General features: G+C 36.6%; 1 protein-coding gene across 3 annotated transcripts in view; it reads left to right on the top strand.

Annotated features, from left to right (window-relative positions):
* The window catches only part of CDC42BPA (CDC42 binding protein kinase alpha), a 270,792-nt gene that overhangs the window by 109,998 nt on the left and 140,187 nt on the right, over positions 1–20,607 (top strand). For all 3 annotated transcript variants that reach the window (XM_007464175.1, XM_007464176.1, XM_007464177.1), the window contains exons 6-9: positions 4,204–4,404; positions 6,153–6,401; positions 8,776–8,855; positions 11,591–11,757. In XM_007464175.1, the coding sequence (XP_007464237.1) occupies positions 4,204–4,404; positions 6,153–6,401; positions 8,776–8,855; positions 11,591–11,757 (697 nt within the window). The remainder of the gene's footprint in view (positions 1–4,203; positions 4,405–6,152; positions 6,402–8,775; positions 8,856–11,590; positions 11,758–20,607) is intronic.

Genomic DNA, 20,607 nt, shown 5'->3' with positions numbered 1-20,607 from the left:
TCCTTTTATTTTTAACCTTTCTTTGTCTTTATGTTTAGGTGCATTAAGCAGATTATTGCTGATTTTTTAAAAATTTTTTCATTTTGGTTTTATTTGTCATCTACTGTGATGACTCTGTCCTTTGATAGGTGAATTTAATCCATTTATGAATTTCATTATTAATATGTTTGTATTTATTTCTAGTATATTGTCTTGTTCTATTTGCTGTAAGTCTTGCTTGTTTGTTTGCATGTGTGCTTCTCCCCCACACCCCACTTCTTCCCTGCCTTCTATTGGCTGGGTCAAATTTATTTTTATTTTTTCTTTTCTTCTTTGGAAGTTATACATTCTATTTCAAATATTTTAATGTTTATCTTAAAAAATTTAGCATTTATCCTTTATGTAAAGTCTAGAGTCAATCAGTTTCTCAACCATATTCCTAATTAAAGAAAAAAACTTAATTTTTCTTATACCACCTACAAAAATTAACTCAAAATAGATCAAAAACCTAAATGTAAGAGCTAAAACTATAAAACTCTTGGAAGAAAACATAGTGGGTGGGGGAGAAGTTTTATGACTTTTATTTGACAATGATTTCTTGGATGTGACACCAAGCAATAGGCAACAAAAGAAAAAATAGACAAATTGGACTACATCATCATTAACAATTTTCTGTGCATCAAAGGACACAGTTATCTTAGTGAGAAGGTAGCCTATGGAATGGGAGAAAATAGTTGTAAATCTATGTCTGATAAGAGGTTGCTATCCAGAATATATAAAGAACCCCTACAACTCAGTAACAAACTAACAACCCAATTCAAAATAAGCTAAGGACTTGAAACGACATTTCTTCTAAGAAGATATACGAATGGCCAGCAAGCACATGACAGGATGCTCAGCATCACTAGTCATTAGGGAAATGCACATCTAAACCATAATGAGATACTACCTCACACCTATTAGGACGGCTACTATAAAAAAAAATAAGTTTTGGCAAAGGTGTGGGAAAATTGGAATCCTTGTGTACTGTTGATGGAGATGTAAAAAGGCTGTAGCCACAGTGGAAACCAGTATGGCAATTCTTCAAAAAACTAAAAATAGAATTACCATATGATCCAGCAGTTCCGCTCCACAGAATTTAAAGCAGGGTCTCAAAGAGATATTTGTTCACCCATGTTCATTGCACGGTTATTCCCAAAAGTCAAGGGATGTAAGCAACTCAGGTGTCCATCGTTGGATGAATGGATTAAAAAAAAATGTGGTATATACATACACTGGAATATTATTTAGCCTTAAAATTCTGATACATGCTACAACAAGGATAGACCTTCTTAAAAACATGCCAAGTGGTATAAGCCAGACACAAAAGAAGAACTATTGTACAATTTCACTTACTTGAAGTACCTAGAGTAGTCAAATTCATGGAAAGTATAGTGGTGGTTGCCAGGGCCTGGGAGGAGGAGGGAATAGGGGAATTATTGTTTAATAGATTTTCAGTTTTGCAAGATGAAGAGTTTTAGAGATGGTGGTGATGGTTGCACAACAATGTAAATGTACTTAATGCCACTGAACTGTACCCTTAGAAGTGGTTATAATGGTAAGGTTTATATTATGGGTGTTTTTCCACAATTAAAAATGATAATTAAACAGTAAATAAAAATTAGAAAACCAAGAAACTTAGAACATTGTAATCCTAACTGCTCCCTCAGTAGCATGTTGTTTTCTGGTATTTTAGTTCCATCTTATTTTTCAACCTTCAAGTAGTTGTTCCTTCCTCCTCCTCCATCTCCTTTTTCTGTTGCCCCTGCTCCTCCTCCTCATCTTACTCTTTGTTGTCCTGTTCCTCCTTCTCTTTGTCATTATTTTATCCAATTAATAACCATTTAGATGTATGTTAAAGTTTACTAATATCTTTGTTCATAATTGCTTCTAGTGTCACATTCTTCCATCTGGGTTATATTTCTTTCTTTCTTTTTTTTTTTTTTTTGCGGTACGCGGGCCTCTCACTGTTGTGGCCTCTCCCATTGCGGAGCACAGGCTCCGGACGTGCAGGCTCAGCGGCCATGGCTCACGGGCCCAGCCGCTCCGCGGCATGTGGGATCTTCCCGGACCAGAGCACGAACCCGTGTCCCCTGCATCGGCAGGCGGACTCTCAACCACTGCGCCACCAGGGAAGCCCTGGGTTATAGTTCTTAATTCTGAAGTATATCCTTTAGTACTTTTGCTCAACTGAAAGGGCTGCAAGTGGTAGTTCACTCAATCTTTGTATGGAAATATCTTTATTTAATCCTCATTCCTGTATTATAATTTAGGTAGGTAGGGAATATAATATTGACAATTATTTTGTCTCATCACTTTGAAGATACAATTCCATTTTCTTCTGACTGCTGTGGTTAGTATTAATAATTCAGCTGTCAGTCTAATTGTCATTCCTTGGTAGAAAAATCTCTCTTTATTCTCTAATGTTTTTAAGATCTCTTGCCTTTGGTGCTCTGCAGTTTAACTGCAGTGTGTATAGTAGTGGATCCGATTTCATTTATTTTTTCATATCTTTTATTTCAGTGACTAGTTTTTTCCATATCTAGGACCTCTCTTTAATTTTTTTCATCTTTTTCTTATGTTTTTTTATTTTTTAATATGTCTAATAATTTTAAACATACTTGTTTCATGAAGTGGAACTGATAATTGTTAGAGGTCTAATTGTTTGGATTTCTGACTTTTGCTGGTAATAGAATGTCTCCTCATTTTGTTATATTATTGGATTGTGAGCTCATCTTCAATGACCTTTTATGTGTGAGAATTATATGTGGCCAAGTTTGAGCAAGTGTCCCCCACGGTAGTTTTGAATTTGTTATGCCAGGCTTTCTAGGGGCACCTAACCTGGTGCCAGTATTTTTGCCAGTTTCTTGGCTTGAGAACTTCTGAACAACAGAAACCCTGTGAATTAGAATTCCAAATGGTGGGACTATGTGACCTAAAGTTATGAATTTCTAAAGGAGGAAATTTTTTTCACATATCAGTCACAGTCAAGATAGACAAAATGTCTTAATCTTTCTCTGCTGAGTGGCAGATTTTCATAATTCACCTTTTCCTTACAATATGCCTTTTAGGGTAAAGGTTATATGGGGCAGCCTCTCACTTCAAATGTCCTATAAGTTCAAGGTCTTTCCTTTTGTCCTTATGTATATGTTAAAAGCCAAGTAAGTACCTAGAAAATGAAAACCAGTATTTCTCCAACTGCACTCCTGCTGCAATGTTTATCGCCCTGGTTCTCAATCATTTCTTGATTACTGGGCCCCTAAGACTGTCTCTTTATTTAAAGGCTCATTTATGTATTTATAAAAATGGTTGTTATATTTTATCTAGTACTTTTAAGAGTTTGTAGTAGCAGAGTTTTCAAGTTACTTAATCTCAGTATTGCCAGGGAGGAAGTCTATTCTAATGATTATTAAGAATGGTAATTTAGTCTAGAAAACTCGGAGTATTAACCATTATTTTATCTTGAGAATGTTCATTTCTTGATATGTTCTCTTAAAACATAAAGAACCAATTTTCTTTTACTTTGGAATACCTTACAAGACATGTGCCCAGGATCCTCTTTAGCTGTTGTTTTCTAATTTACATCCAACTTGCCATAATTGTATGCCCAGCTCTTTTTCTCTGTTGGGACTCTATTTTTTTGAAGGATATATATTTTTCCCTTTTATAATTTTTTTAAATAGATAAGTAGTTTGCGGGACATTGTTAACATTTATTTCCTTAGGTTTTCATTAAGGTGTTTTAAAATAATCTCCAGTCTGCTCATAGTATTAGCCAGACTTTTTTATTTTTCCCCCTAATTAACTGTAAAATTTTCACAGTTCCATTTTTCATATGTAAGTGTTGGATGGATAATATCAATAATAAGAATGTTCTAAAATATATATTCAATTTGTGGTTTAGTGGCTGTGGTGTTCAAATCATATTGTTACCCTAAATGTAGTCAATTAAGTAACAGCTATAATAAACGTTCTATAGTGTTAAAAAAATCTGGAGAACTTGTTGGTATGGTGCTTATATAAATTTTAACTTATATGGACCAGGAGGCTGAATTCAGATAATGACGAAGTTGTAGTTGTTATGAAGTAATGCTATTGTATTTTTAAGTAAATGTTTCTAATTTAAAATTATTATTTGTTTCTAATATATTACGGTAGATTTTACTAAAAATGTGAACTTCTTCAGGTACAGTCCTCAGTGGCTGTTGGAACTCCAGATTATATCTCTCCTGAAATCCTTCAAGCCATGGAAGATGGAAAAGGCAGATATGGACCTGAGTGTGACTGGTGGTCTTTGGGGGTCTGTATGTATGAAATGCTTTATGGAGAAACACCATTTTATGCAGAATCTCTGGTGGAAACATACGGAAAAATCATGAATCACAAAGTTAGTATATTTTACTAATTTTCAAATGAATGTGGTAAATAATACATATAATATTCAATAAAATTAAAATGTGATACTTAAAAAGAAAATGATTTTCCAAGAACAATAAACAATCTAATTTCTATGCTAATAAGGGACATGACAAATATGAGTAATCAAGATCCATAAATTATGCATAAAATTATTAGTTTTCACCTTCTCCTGTATTTCATTAGAGGTGCTAATAAGTAGAAAATTAAATGTTCTCTTCAGTAGACTAACACAGATCATAAGCAGATAATTTATATCATTACTACTATAATATAAGTATAATCATGACTAGAATGCATTTAAAATTCTCAATCTTAATAGTAATAAATAAAATGCAAATTAAAATAAGAATGGCATCCTTTTCTTCCCCCTGTCAAATTGGCGAAGATGAAAAGAAAAATAGTAAATACTATTACTGTAAATAATCCAGTGAGGTGGAAATTGTTAGACATTGTTGATAGGAATGTGAATTGATATAATCCTTCTGTCAAGAAGTTTATAAGTATGCATCGACAGCCTTAAAAAAAATGGTTAAAACATTTGGTTGAGTAACTTCAGTTCTAGGAATCTACCCTAAGGAAAATATTCGTAGAACAAGGATATATGTACAAAGATACCTATCCCAGTATTATTTATGATCACCAAACATTGGAAACAGTCCAGATGCAGAGCAGGAAAGAATGAATAAACTTTAATCCACTTAGTACCAAGTGAAATAGATTGTACAAGAAGAGGAAGAGTCTGATTATCAGTCTCAGAAGATTGTGAGCAATTGCAGAAACCTAGAATATGAATAGGAATATCCCATAAAGGGAGTGACAGTCTGTTCTTTTTCATTGGTTCTGGTGACACAGTTATGATTAATTGCTACACATATATATAAATCAGTCTTATAGAGTCAATGCTTTTCTACCTGGCTGCAAAGATAATCTGCTAAGTAGTTACGAAGAGTTGAAAGACAAGAAATAGCTACAAAGTTGTAAACAGCATGTAAAGCATTTCAGATAGAAATCATTGTACTATAACATGGTTGTTAAGAGCACAGATTCTGGAATCAGACAGTTTCAGTTCAAATCAGTTTATTACCATTTATTAGTTGTGTGACATCAAGCAAATTGCTTGAACTGTTTCTTTGTTTCCTCTTCTATAAAATTAGAGTAATAGGAGTATCTACCTTATACAGTTGCTCTGAGGATTAAATGAGCTAAAGGAGTAACGCACCTCCCGTAGTGTAAAGTACATATTACATTCTTTAAAAATGTTCCATAACATTAATCATTAGTATGTGACTTATATGAACATTATCAATCATATACACTATTAAAATGCTGAGTCACATTCTACTACATTTAATGAATTCATTTTGACAGCATTTAAGGTGTTTTAGCATTTAACTTTTTCTTTCTGTAGTGCATCTATGACTAAGTCACATATGAAATGAAAACTTCTTTTAGGAAAATTATCCTTTTAAATTTATTCCTGCATCTCTTTTAGTATCAGTACTTTGTACCATATATTCTTATTATTTAAAAACAATTTTTATTGGAGTATAATTGCTTTACAATGTTGTATTAGTTTCTGCTGTAGGACAGTGTACCATATATATTTATTAGATATTTTTAAAAGAAAATGTATTTTTAAGAAAGTAAATGCTAACATCAACCTACTTAGTAAATTGAATAGTGATTTATATTTTGTTTCTATTATTCTCTGTTTAGGAGAGGTTTCAGTTTCCAGCTCAAGTGGCTGATGTCTCTGAAAATGCTAAGGATCTTATTCGAAGGCTCATTTGTAGCAGAGAACATCGACTTGGTCAAAATGGAATAGAAGACTTTAAGAAGCACCCATTTTTCAGTGGAATTGATTGGGATAATATTCGAAACTGTGAAGCACCTTACATTCCAGAAGTTAGTAGCCCAACAGATACATCAAATTTTGATGTGGATGATGATTGTTTAAAGAATTCTGTGAGTATGACATTGTAAAGAAGTTCTGTCCTTCTGCTTTTTTTTTCTTTTTTTTTGTCAATATGGTTACAAAGTAATTTTATAGACCACCTTACCAATTATCAAACAGTTATCGTGGCTTCCAGTATTTATTCTCCCTAAATCAAGAAATTAAAAGAGTTAACTGAGGTGAGCATAGTTATTCATGACTAGGAGCTAAATTAAAATTCAAAGATTTACTTCTTAGATTAGTTATGTCATTAGGTTTCTTAAGAAGAGGACAAATTAGGGGCTTCCCTGGGGGCACAGTGGTTGAGAGTCCGCCTGCCGATGCAGGGGACACGGGTTCGTGTCCCGGTCTGGGAGGATCCCACGGGCCGTGGAGCGGCGGCGCCCGTGAGCCGTGGCCACTGAGCCTGCGCGTCCGGAGCCTGTTGCTCCGCAACGGGAGAGGCCACAACAGTGAGAGGCCCACGTTCCGCAAAAAAAAAGAGGACAAATTAGATGCTTTAAAAAGTGGACTTCATGATGGCAGAGTGAAGACACTGGCAAATCTCTCCTTAAAAACCACCTTGAAACTGGGCAAAATTGTCAAAAACAACCATTTCAGGGCTTAATAAATCAACCCAAGGTAAATAAATTGAGAAGCATTTATTCATGAAATACTGTTGAACTTTGGTTAAAAACAGCCCTCCCAACTTTTCCCTCAGCCTAATGGGGACAGTAGAACTGCTAGCATGGAGCTGCTTGTAAAAACCAGCCGTTTTGCTGACAGAGGGAGCTGACTTGATTGTAGAGCTAAATATCTGTGCCCAGTGGTGTTGCCACTAAAATAGCAAACTTGGTAGGAAATGAATGGGGAGAGAAAATCTATAGCCTTATTAACCTAAAGTTATAGCTTTGTTTGCGGCAGGTGGCTGACCAGTGCATTAGCCAAATAGTCCTCCATTTTTAGTTTGTGGGCCATACCAAAGCAGGCCAGCATAGTTTGTCAACCTCTGCTCTAAACCATTAGGTTATATTAAATTAAAATTTAGGGAAATAACACAATTTTTTTTGTTTTTTGTCTTTTTAGCCTTCTTAATTTTTTAAAAAATTTTGTTGAAGTACACTTGATTTACAGGGTTGTGTTAGTTTCTGCTGTATAGCAAAGTGAATCAGTTATACACATACATATATCCACTCTTTTTTAGATTCTTCTCCCATATAGGTCATTACAGAGTATTGAGAAGTGTTCCCTCTGCTATACAGTAGGTCCTTAGCCTTCTTATTTTGAACTTTCATTTTTATTTAGTTATTTTATTTCTTATGGGTTTAATTCTGCACTAAGAATTTACTTTTCACTGTTCAGTTAAGTACCATATTCAAGACAGATAAGAACTTCTCTTATACTTTCCTTACTGAACCTCACAAGAAAGAATTAAATGGAGTTTCCTCCTCAGTTTTTTTAATTACAAGAATTACATTTACTGTTAACAGGAATTGTGAGTCATTCCAAATTATATACACAGTAAAGCTGATTCTGACTGTTTGCTGTAGTTATGTTCAGTAAAGTTGCTGCAAATACTGTATTAGTGAATCCTGAACCATTGCTCCTAGGGGAAATACACAGTCAGGTTCCTGTGAGCCTCTGGTCACAATGTTCTCATCAACCAATCAGTACAATACATCAGCCACACAATACCTTGTTTGATGTGTGTTTCTATTTAAAGACACCTTATTTAACATATATTGTCAATTCATTGATGTCAAACTCATGGCCAACGGCACTGTGACTCATGCTGGAATGAAGCGTGTCTAACACCCTTTTTTTGTAAGGCACATTACAGCCTTCTTGTTTGGACACAATAGATGGCATCTCAGCACTACTCTTGGAGGCCATTTTAGATAGCAAAATCACCTGTAAAAAACACAAAAATGAGAAAAATGTGGCACATGTAGACATTGAAAAAAACCCACTTGTTTATAGTATGAGAGCTGAAACAAGAAGGCATATATGTCTCCTTGTTCAACTCGAGCTGGTAACATGTGCGTAGGGCAGCTCAAATTTTTCTTTGCTCTGCAAGTGTCTGCAAATGACTACAAAAGTATTTGTGAATATTGATTTTGGGCTACAAATAAATTTTAGCGACTAGGCAAATTTGCAGTTATGGAATACGTGAATAATGATTCTACTCTCAATATCCGTCAGACTTTAAATCTTTCTTTTCATTTTATTAGAATTCTACAATAGCAATATTTATGGTCTAAATTTTTTATCACTAAATGTCTGTACCAAACTTAGCAATGTTTCTAAATTGATCAGTCACCTATTTACTATTGACAGGTAATATTTATAGCCCAGCCTGCAGTTTATAGTTATTCATTTCTTACCAGATGTTTTTTCCTCCTTTAGGAAACAATGCCCCCACCAACACATACTGCATTTTCTGGTCACCATCTGCCATTTGTTGGTTTTACATATACTAGTAGCTGGTAAGTTTGAAAAGTTAACATGATTTGGATGATTTAAATCAAATTAAAAATGAATTGAGGTTTTAAGAAATATAATGCATAAGAGAGCCTTGTAAAAAATTTTTTAGAAAAAGCTACTGCTGGAAAAAGTTAGACATTACAAAGTGAATAGAACATATAAGAATCTTAACTCATTTTGGAGGACAAATGAGAGAGCTCAGAATCTAACTCTTAGCAATGGGGCAGGAATTAGAAGAGTCCCATGCTATTGAATAAATATTTTCTAGGTGTCAAGCATCAGAACTTTCAACCCACTGATCTTAACATTCTTTTCAGTGACCCTCATTCCACTCATATCTTCTCTTTCCTCCTTACCTTTCCTTAAATATCATTGAGAATGACTATAGTCACTCCTTGGGTGCCCCCTCAGTTCCTTGACTGTCTGTTATTCTGTAACACTGGTTTTGCTAAGTTGACATTCATTATTACAGTTCCGTTTTCTGCCTATACCTGTGCAGTTCAAAGTGTCTAGAGAAAAATATCTGTCCATTCTTACTGGTCTCACTTTAAGTTCATGATTACCAACCTCAGGTGCCACTTATTGCTGCCTGGCAAATATACTGTGTTACCCTAGTGTATTCACTCTTCCACTCTCCTAGGTAACTATTTCATACTTTATACTTTTCCTCTAAAACCCCTGTCATACTTAGTCTCACCTGATGATCTCGCTTCCTCTTTCACAGAGAGGTTGAAGCGTTCAGCAGACAACTTCCCCAAGTTCCCATCAGCACATTTACCACCTTCACACTGCTGGACCCACGTAGCCTTCTTTTTATGGATGATGGTGTGATCTCCCTAGCTAAGCCACATCCCTTCTGTCTTCTCTTTCCTACTCTAGCGCATTGCTGTTACATCATAAATTTTTCCCTTTCTGTGTCATTTGCATAACAGGTCATTTCCATCAGCTCACAAACATGCAGTTTTTTCTCCCATCTTAAAGCAAAATCTAAAAACTGTTAATCTAACTTTCTTTACCTGCTACCAACCATTTTTCTGCTCTTAATTGTAGGAGAGTTACTTCAAATTGTTGTCTGTACTTTGTCCATTTTTCTCATACTCTTCTTTCTTGGCACCACTCCAGTCAGGTTTGTGCTCCCATCACTTCATGCAAACTGCTTTTATCCATGTCACCACTGACCTCCACGTTGCTAAGTTTAGCAATCATTTCTCAGTCCTAGTCTGACTTATTTGCCTAGTCTCATCTCATTTGTCCCGGCTCCTTCCCATTAAAACACTCTCTCCTGTTAGCTTCCAGAGCACTTGCCTTGTTTCTCCTTACCTTTCTGGCCACCCCTTCTCATTCTCCACATTCCTCCTAATCTCCCTGTGTCCTGTCACTTCATCTTTGGATCTTTTTTGTTTGTACTCTGGTGCTCTGGTATTATTTGCTGATGACTCCTAAATGTGTATCTTCAGCTGAGGCCTCTCTCCTCACTTCTACTTAAAATCTCTCTTAATCACCTATTTCCGATGTTTGTAACATCATTTCTTATATTTCTCTGAACCTATCTGAGTGAACCTGCTAAAAGACAAGTCAAGAGTATGTCACTCCCCTGTTCAGGACCAGTTCTCACTGCCCCCAACTCCAGTGGCTTCATATCTTAACTCCAGAGTTCTTATAGGGCCCTACAAGACTGGCTCGCTTTATCTTTCTGATTCTATTTCCTACTATTCTTCCCCTTGCTCACTTCACAGCCACACAGGTCTCCTTTCCGGCCCGTGAACGTGCCAGACATACTCTGGTCTGGGGGCTTTTGCACTTCTTTTTTCTTTGTTTTTTCATTTATTTTATTGCGGTATAGTTGATGGGGCTTTCGTACTTCTATTTCATCTGCCGGGAATGCTCCTTCCTCTCATATTTCCTTGGCAGGTCCCCTTATTCCTTCTGGACTTATTCAGTTACTTTCTGAGTGATGACTTTCCTGACCACTTTATCTACATTTTTTATTTACTCCACTTTAATACTTCAGTTCCCCCTTTCTTGCTTGATGTTTTCTCCTTAGCATATAACACTGTCTAATGTATTGAATATTTTACTTGTTTGTTTATTTTTGTCTCTGCCACTGGAATATAAAACTTGCTCCATATGGGCAAGTGTTGTGCATTTTGCTCACTGCTGAATGTCCGGCACTTCAAATGTTTTTAATTAAATTGTATCGAATTAAAGAAAGCATTTCACTTAAAAGTTTTTTTAATTGACATATACAGTTTATGTACAATATAAGTTATGACTGATTCACAATTTTAAAGGTTTTAAAGGTTATACTCCATTTATCGTTATTATAAGATATTGGCTATATTCTTTGTGTTGAACAGTATATCCTTGTAGCTTATGAAGGCATTTCACTTTTGAATTCCAAAGAGGACCATGGTTGGTGCTTTTGACTACTGTTTCACTTAGGTGGTCACATTGTTTTAAGCTACCACTAACCCTTCAGCAAACTTCATCTTATAATTTGTGGTTATTAAAATAAATTCAAGACAGTTTGGGCTATTTAAGTTTTCATTTTCAAAAATGCTTCTAAAGAGTTGTTTATGGTGATTTTTCAAAAAAATATGTTTTGTAATCACTCCAGATGGCTAGCTATAACTAGATGTTCAAATGATGTTTTAAATGAACAATTTCAAAAGGTTATCTTTTTCTCTTCAAACTTACTGTTTCAGTGTAAACCCACATTTTTTCCCATTTTTTTCAGTGTTCTGTCTGATCGGAGCTGTTTAAGAGTTACAGCTGGTCCCGCTCCGCTGGATCTCGATGTTAATGTTCAGAGAACTCTAGATAACAACTTAGCAACCGAAGCTTATGAAAGAAGAATTAAACGCCTTGAACAGGAAAAACTTGAACTTAGTAGAAAGCTTCAAGGTAAATATATTTTAAAGATAATATTTTCCCTTTTTGTATTGGACTCACAGTGTAGATACTATTTATTATAAGTGGTTGTTTTATCTTGAAAAGAAATTTTTTATTAAATGGAAAAAAGCAAGTTGTAGAAATTTATACAGAATACAGTATAATGCCATTTATGTAAACTCACACAATTAACAGTAAACAGCAAAATAGCATTTGTTTCCCACAGGTATATATGTATGTATATAAAAGTGTGGGAATAAATACCTCTGGGAGAGGAAAATAGAACTACCAAGAAAAATGGAACCCTTCTTATCCTACTGCACTTTGTATGATGCCCTGCCATATTTTCTCAGTTCTCATCTGTATTATTGCAATAGCTTCCTAACTGATTTCCCTGCCTTACCTCATCCCACCACCCCCACCCCTCCCACTTTCCTGCTTTATTTTCTCCAAAAAATGTTATATACAATGTATTTTACTTATATACAATGGTTGCAATAATGTTTATACGTTATATACAATGTATACATTCCTTTAGTGAATGAAGGAATGTATCTATACATTGATACATTGAAACTTGTAACTCTTTTTAAAAATTACAATGAAACTTGTAACTCTTTTAAAAAATTAATTAATTAATTTGGCTGCGTTGGTTCTTCGTTGCTGCACACGGGCTTTCTCTAGTTGCGGCAAGCAGGAGCTACTCTTGGTTGCGGTGTGTGGGCTTCTCATTGCAGTGGCTTCTCTTGTTGTGGAGCATGGGCTCTAGGCATGTGGGCTTCAGTAGCTGTGGCACATGGGCTCAGTAGTGGTGGCTTGCGGGCTCTAGAGCACAGGCTCAATAGTTGTGGTGCACAGGCTTAGTTGTTCCGTGGCATGTGAGATCTTCCCGGACCAGGGCTCTAACCCGTGTCCCCTGCATTGGCAGGTGAATTCTTAACCACTGCGCCACCAGGGAAGCCCCGTATAACCCTTTCAATGTGTTCTTTAATTTGGTTTGCTAATATTTTGCTGTAAATTTTTACATCTGTATTCATCAGGGATATTGGTTAATGCTGACCCTGGAACAACACAGGGGTTAGAGGCACAAGCCCCGTGCAGTCAAAAATCTGCATATAACTTTACAGTCATTCCTCTGAAACCATGGTTCTGCATCTGCAGACTCAACCACTGGGGATCATGTAATATTGTAGTACACATTTACTGAAAAAAATTCGTGTATAAATGGACTTGTGCAGTTCAAAAACGTGTTGTTCAAGGGTCAACTGTAGTTTTCTTGTGGTCTCCTTATCTGGTTTTGGTATCAAGGTAATGGTGGCCTCATAGAATGAGTTTGGAAGTGTTCCCTTCTCCTCAGTATTTTGGAAAAGTTTGAGGAGGATTGGTGTTAATTATTCTTTAAATGATTGGTAGAATTCACCAGTGAAGCCATCTGGTCCTGGGGTTTTCTTTGTTGGGAAGTTTCTGATTATTGACTCAATCTCTTTACTCATTATTGGTCTGTTCAGATTTTCTAATTCCTCGTGATTCAATCTTGATAGGTTGTGTTTCTAGAAATTTGTTAGTTTCTTCTAGGTTATGTAATTTCTTGGCATACACTTGTCCATAGTAGTCTCTTATGAGCATCTGTATTTCTACAGCATCACTTGTAATGTCTCCCCTTTCATTTCTAATTTTATTTATTTGAGTCTTCTCTCTTTGTTTCTTAGTCTAGATATTTTGTCACTTTTGTTTGTCTTTTCAAAAAAACAGCTTAGTTTTGTTGATCGTTTCTGTAGTTTTTCTTGTCCTATTGCATTCATTTCTGCCCTGAACTTTGTTATTTCCTTCCTTCTGCTAGCTTTGGGCTTAATTTGTTCTTCTTTTTTTAGTTCCTTGAGGTGTAAGGTTAGGTTATTTGAGGTATTTCTAATTGCTTAATATATGCATTGCTGTAATCTTTCCTCTCAGAACTGCTTTTGCTGCATCCCACAAATTTGATATGTCATATTTCCATTTTAATTTGAGATTTTTTCTCTTTTGATTTCTTCTTTCACCCATTGGTTGTTCAGAAGAATGTTGTTTTGCTTCCACATATTTGTAGGTCTTCTTACTTTCCTCTCTTTACTGCTTTCTACTTTCATACCACTGTGGCCAGAAAAGATAGTTGGTATGATTTCAATATTATGTTTGTAAAGATATGTTTTGTGTCCTGTCATATGATCTATCCTGGGGAATGTTCTGTGTGCACTTGAGCAGAATGTGTATTCTGCTGCTGCTGGAAGGAATGTTCTGTATATGTCTCTTAAATCTGTTTGTTCTAAAGATGGTTCAGTTCCAGCACTTCCTTATTGATTTTCTGGCTGTACAATTTATCCATTGCTGATAGTGGCATATTGATGTCCCCTACTATTATTCTGTTGTTGTCTATTTCTCTCTTAGGGTTTGCTAGTATTTGCTTAATATATTTTGGTGCTCGGGTGTTTGGAGCATATATATTAACAATTGTTATATCTTCTTGATTTGTTGACCCCTTTATCATCATATATAATGACTTCTTTGTCTCTTGTTACTGTCTTTGGCCTGAGTATATTTTGTCTGATATAAGTGTAGCCACGCCCACTTTGTTTTGGTTTCTGCTTGGAATATCATCTTCCATCCCTTCACTTTGAGTTTACTTGTCTTTAGAGCTGAAATGAGTCTCCTGTAGGCAGCATATAGTTGGAACTTGATTTTTTTTTTCATCTACTGTGTGCCTTTTGATTGGTGAATTCAATCCATTTACATTTAGGGTGGTTATTGGTATGTAAGACTTACTATTGCCATTGGTCTTTTGCCTTCTGGTTATTTTGTATCTCCATTGGTTCTTTTTTTTTTTCCCTTCTTTTTGTTGTCTGCCTTTGTAAGTTGATGATTTTCCATGGTGATTTGCTCACTGTCCCCTTTTTTACATCTCATGTCTCTCCTTTAGATTTTTGCTTTGTCTTTACCATGAGGTTTACATAAAATATCTAATTGGTAAAATAGTCCTTTTTCTGCCTATAGCAACTTATCTTCATTCACCTGTAAAGGTTTCATCCTTTTACATCTCCTTTTAGATTTTTGATGTCACAGATGATCGCTTTTCATGCTGTGAATTTGCTACCAAATTGTAGTACAGTAATTTTTAATGCTCTTTTTCTTTAACATTTATGCTATAATTGTTTAACACACTATTGTAAAATACAGTTACAATTTTCTAATTCTGTCTATTTATCACCTTAATCAGAGTTTTGTGTACTTTCAACTTTTTGTTTCAGCTTGGAGAGCTCCTTTCAGCATTTCTTGTAAGACAGGTCTAGTGGTGGTGAACTCCCTCAGCTTTTATTTATGTGGAAAAGCCTTTATTTCTCCTTCATATCTGAAGAATAACTTTGCCAGATAGAGTATTCTTGGCTGGCAACTTTTATCTTTCAATACTTTGAGCATGTTATTCCACTCTCTCCTGGCCTATAGAGTTTCTGCTGAGAAATCTGCTTATCGCCTAATGGGGCTTCCTTTGTAGGATGCTTTCTTTTTTTCCCTGGTTGCCTTTAAAATTCTTTCTTTAGCATTGACTTTTTTTTAAATTGGAGTATAGTTGCTTTACAATGTTGTGTTAGTTTCCGCTGTACTTTTGACAGTTTCATTATAATGTGTGCTGGAAAAGGTCTTTTTTTTGCATTGAGATAGCAAAGTGTTCTGTTGGCTTCATAGATTTGTATGTCCGGTTTTTTCCCCTAGGTTTGGAAAGTTCTCAGGTATTATTTCATTAAATAAACTCTCTGCCCGTTTCTCCCTCTCTTCTTCTGGTATACCCATTATTCTTATTTTGGCTTTTTAAATGGAGTCTGATAGCTCTTGTAGGGTTTCTTCACTTAAAAAAAAAAAAAGAGGGCTTCCCTGGTGGTGCAGTGGTTGAGAATCCGCCTGCCGATGCAGGGGACACGGGTTCGTGCCCCGGTCCAGGAAGATTCCACATGCCGCGGAGCGGCTAGGCCCGTGAGCCTTGGCCGCTGAGCCTGTGCGTCTGGAGCCTGTGCTCCTCAACGGGAGAGGCCACAACAGTGAGAGGCCCGCGTACCACAGAAACAAACAAAAAAACTTAGTTCTCTTTCCTCTTCCACCTGAATCATTTCTAAATTCCTTTCCTCCATATGGCTTATTCTTTCTTCCATCTGATCTGTTCTATTTCCAGTGCTTTCTGATGCAGTATTCATATCACTTATTGAATTCTTCAGCTTCAGAATTTTCGTTTTGTTCTTTTTTTTATAATTTCAATCTCTTTGGTAAAGTGCTCTTTCTGTTCATTAATTTTATTCCTGAGTTCACTGAGTTGCCTTTCTGAGTTTTCTTGTAGCTTGTTGAATTTCTTCATAACAACTATTTTGAATTCTTTATCAGTTAGATTGCAATATTCTGTGTCTTTGAGTTGGTTGCCTAGAGAATTGTCATTTTTAGGGGATACTGCGTTACCATGATTTTTCATAGTGTTTCATGAACTGTGCCTCTGCCATCACATTTGAAGTAGCAAACACCTTTCTTATTTAGGTAAGGCTTTGCTTTGATTCTAAGTTCAGCAGCTTGGCAATCAGAAACCTTTCTTTTGTTTTCCAGAAGGTGGCGCTATAGCACAAAATTTGGGTTTCTCTTACCAGAGATGACCCTCCACTAAAGTTTGGAGTGTGTGCATGGTAAAAGCTGTTGGCAGAGTGTAGGAGGTGTATGCTTAGTACCTGGGGCTTTTTAGTGGAGGAGTCCAGAAATCTGTGAACAGACAACAGGAAATGCATTCCTTCATTTCTCTTTGTCTGCCTTCTTTCCTTCCTACCCTTCCCCCACCCCCCCCTCAGAAATCCGGGTATTGCTGAAAAGCAACAGGGTCCCTCCAGCTGCAGCCCTCACAGCCTTCACAGCCCAGCACTTCCACTTATCACTTTCACTCTCTACCTCCTCTGCTAGAGAGGTCACTGTTGCCGGTACCTTGGATCTGCAGCCTCCTCTGAGGTCCAGTCTACCCACTTTTGGATACACATATGGATGTATCTCTGGTGTCCTGGTGTGCTGTGCAGAAGCAATTTTGTTCAGTTATGGATGTCCAATTAGTTGTAAATCGAAGGGAGAGGAAGAAGGAATGACCCATAGGGGCATGATACTGACGTCACTCAGTTTTGATTTTTAAATGGTGATATGCATAAAGTGTGCAAGTACTCACTTTAAATTGTAAGCCCCGTAAATGTTTATATTAGTGTACTTTTATGTAACTTGCCCCCCAATCACTATATAGAACATTTCTAGTGTAGGATAAGGTTCCATCATGCTCCTTCCCAGTTTGTAGCTTATAACTCTGAAGTAAACACTATCCTAAATTTTTTCAGCATTAATTAATTTTACCTTTGAACTTCATATAAATGGTTTCATATAGTATGTTCTCATTTGTATCTCTTTTTTTAATAACATGGTTTTCCATGTGTAAATATCAATAGTTCCTTTTCCTTTAACTGCTGTTTAGTGTTACATTGTATACAAATACTAAAAAAATTTATCCAGTATCTGAGTTCTGACTTTTTTTTTTTTTTTTGCCGTACGCGGGCATCTCACTGTTGTGGCCTCTCCCGTTGTGGAGCACAGGCTCCGGACACGCAGGCTCAGCGGCCATGGCTCACGGGCCTAGCCGCTCCGCGGCATGTGGGATCTTCCCGGACCGGGACATGAACCCGTGTCCCCTGCATCGGCAGGCGGACTCTCAACCACTGTGCCACCAGGGAAGCCCCTGACTTTTATTTTAAAAAATACAACAGATTGGGTGGCTTATAAACAACAGAAATTTATTTCTCCCAGTTCTGGAGGCTGGAAGTCCAATATCAAAGTGCCAGCATGGTCAAGTGAGGATTCATAGCCAGCGCCTTCTTGCCGTGTCCTCACCTGGTGGAAGGGGCTAGGGATCCCTGTGGGTTCTCTTTTATAAGGCATTAATCCCATTCGTGAGGTCTCCGTCCTTATAACTGTAACTTAAACACCTCCCAAGACCCCACCTCCTAATAACATCATCTTTGGGGTTAGAATTTCAACATATGAATTTGGTGGGGGACCACAGGTATTCAGACCGTATCATCTAAGCTGTTGTTGTTGAACATTTGAGTTATTTCCAGATATAGACCATTATGAACATAGCTTCTGTGAATATTGTTATATATTTCTCTTGATGGTCATATGTACTTATTTCTCTTGGATATCTACCTAGGATTAGGATTTATGGGTCATAGGGTAGCATATTTTCAGCTTTAGAAAATATTGCCAAAGAGTTTTCAAAAGTGATTGCATAGGGCTTCCCTGGTGGCGCAGTGGTTGGGAGTCCGCCTGCCGATGGAGGGGACGCGGGTTCGTGCCCCGGTCCAGGAGGATCCCACGTGCTGCGGAGCGGCTGGGCCCATGAGCCATGGCCACTGGGCTTGCGCATCCGGAGTCTGTGCTCCGTAGCGGGAGAGGCCACAACAGTGAGAGGCCCGCGTACCGCAAAAAAAAAAAAAAAAGTGATTGCATCAATAGTTTCACTAATAGTGTATGAGTTTCACTTGCTTTATATTCCCATCAGAACTTGATATTGTCAGCTTTTTAAATTTTAGCCATTCTGGTATCTCTATAGTGGAGTTTTGCTATGATTTTAAATTTATATTTCTCTAGTAAGTAATATTTACTGTTCATTTGGATATTCAGTCTTGTGTAGGTTCTTGCCCTTTTTTCCCATTAGGTCTTTACATGTCTTTTAAATAATTTTTATTTTTCCACTTCACAAACAATATAAGACCCTTATAACAGCCCTTTATGTTGTTGTTGTTTTATAGTTTACCTCTCTCTGTGTTGTAAACCTTTCAATACTTTATTTTATTTTTGCTTTAAATATTTATTACTCATTAATTTTTAAAATATCTTTTTATTTACCCACAAATTTACTCTTTTTGTGTTCTTTATTTCTTTCTAGTGATCCATGTATCCATCCAGAATCATTTTTCTTTAGTCCGAAAAACTTCCTTTAGTGTTTCTTATGATTGTGTGTGTTATAACTAAATCTCTCCGTTTTTGTTGGCCTGAGATGTCTTTATTTTGCCTTCATTTTTGAAGAATATTTGCTGGGTTAGAATTCTAGCTTGGCAGTTTTTTCTTTCAATGCTCTAGATATTATTTCATTGTTTTCTGATTTCCATTATATTTGAGAAGCCAGCCAGCTATTAATCTTGGTCTCTTGAATGTATCTTTTCTTCCTCCCCTCTGGTTGCTTTTAAGTATTTCTCCTTAACTTCACTTTCAAACAGTTTGGCTATGATCTACCTGGGTGTATTAATGTAAAATCCTGTTGGGGATTCACTGAGCTTCTGAAATCTTGATTGATATCTTTCATCAATTTTGGAAAGTTCTAAGCATAATCTCTGTAGATATTTCTTTTGCCCCATTCACTATCACTTCTTCTGGGACTCCAATTACATATATCTTAGACTGTGTCCCACATTCATTTTATGTTCAGTCCTGTTTCTTCCATTCTTAGGGTTTTTTTTGTGCTTAATTTGGATATTCTCTACTCACTTGCTTTCAGGTTCATTTGTCTTGTTTGCTGTATCTGTTCTGATGTTAAGCCCATTCAATGAGTCTTAATTTCAAATATTGTCTCTTTTAGTTCAGGAATAATCATTTGATTCATTCTTATAGTTTTCAGTTCTGCACTGAAATTTCCCACTGTTTTGTCTTTTTTCCCCTATGCTTTCTTTAACATATTGATAATATTTATTTTAAAGTCTTGTCGGCTAATTATAACACCTGAACCATCTGTGTGTGTCTCTCTGTTTTTCTTCTGATTAGTGATCACACCTTCCTACTTTTCCAAATGTCTCAATTTTTATTGTATGACAAATATCATGAATAAAAATAACATAGAGAATGATGTTATTATGTTATTTTCACTCCAGAGAGGGTTTTCCCTTTTCTTTTGGTCCAATCAGGAATTGAACTAGGACAAGGCTGGGTTGCAGTTTTAATTAGATTCAACCTACTTCTGGTTTCAAATGTCATGAAGGAAAACTAGCTGGAACCTGGTTTGGACTTACTCTGTCAACTGTGAGAGATTTATTCTGACCTTCAGACTCTTACCCCATGCCACTTTCAAATTTGGCAAATGTCTAGATGGGCCATGTGTTTGAAGTAGGCTCTTTTCCTCAAGCAAGACTTTGTCTCTGAAATACTTCAATACTGTAGGAGATTTTGGTCTGACTTTTAGAAGCTCCTTAACTTCCCATGCAGTCTCCAGATACAGCAAATACACCATGAGGAAAATACCACCGCATATTTAGGGATCCTGAAGTTTCCAAAGTGTTGCGCCAGCCCACCCATTCTCCAGAATTTGTCATTTATTTTCCAGGGTACTATCCCTCAATTCATGTGCTCACAGAATTGGGTAAGATTCTGAGGTCTAAGAGGCAGCTGTCATGGCCTTTTCACCTTTGAATGGCTCATCCCTCTCTGGTTTATTTTACTTAGTTCTCTCTGCTTTACCAGATACGTGATGTTTGTAAAAATAAGTTTTTTTCAAATTATATAGTGTATTTTTACTTTTTGCAACAGGGGTGATAGAGCAATGACCTGTTACTTCCTATTCCATCCTATTCTGAACGAGAAGTTCCTATGTCCCAGGTTTTTTTTTTTTCTCTTTCTTTTTTTTTTTTGTGGTATGTGGGCTTCTCACTGTTGTGGCCTCTCCTGTTGCGGAACACAGGCTCCAGACGCGCAGGCCCAGCGGCCATGGCTCACAGGCCCAGCCGCTCTGCGGCATGTGGGATCTTCCCGGACCGGGGCACGAACCTGTGTCCCCTGCAT

Source organism: Lipotes vexillifer, unplaced genomic scaffold (genome assembly GCF_000442215.2).
Source record: "Lipotes vexillifer unplaced genomic scaffold, Lipotes_vexillifer_v1.1 scaffold64, whole genome shotgun sequence".
In the NCBI taxonomy this organism is placed as follows: Eukaryota; Metazoa; Chordata; class Mammalia; order Artiodactyla; family Lipotidae; genus Lipotes; species Lipotes vexillifer.
This window is presented reverse-complemented; position numbering and strand designations above follow the sequence as displayed.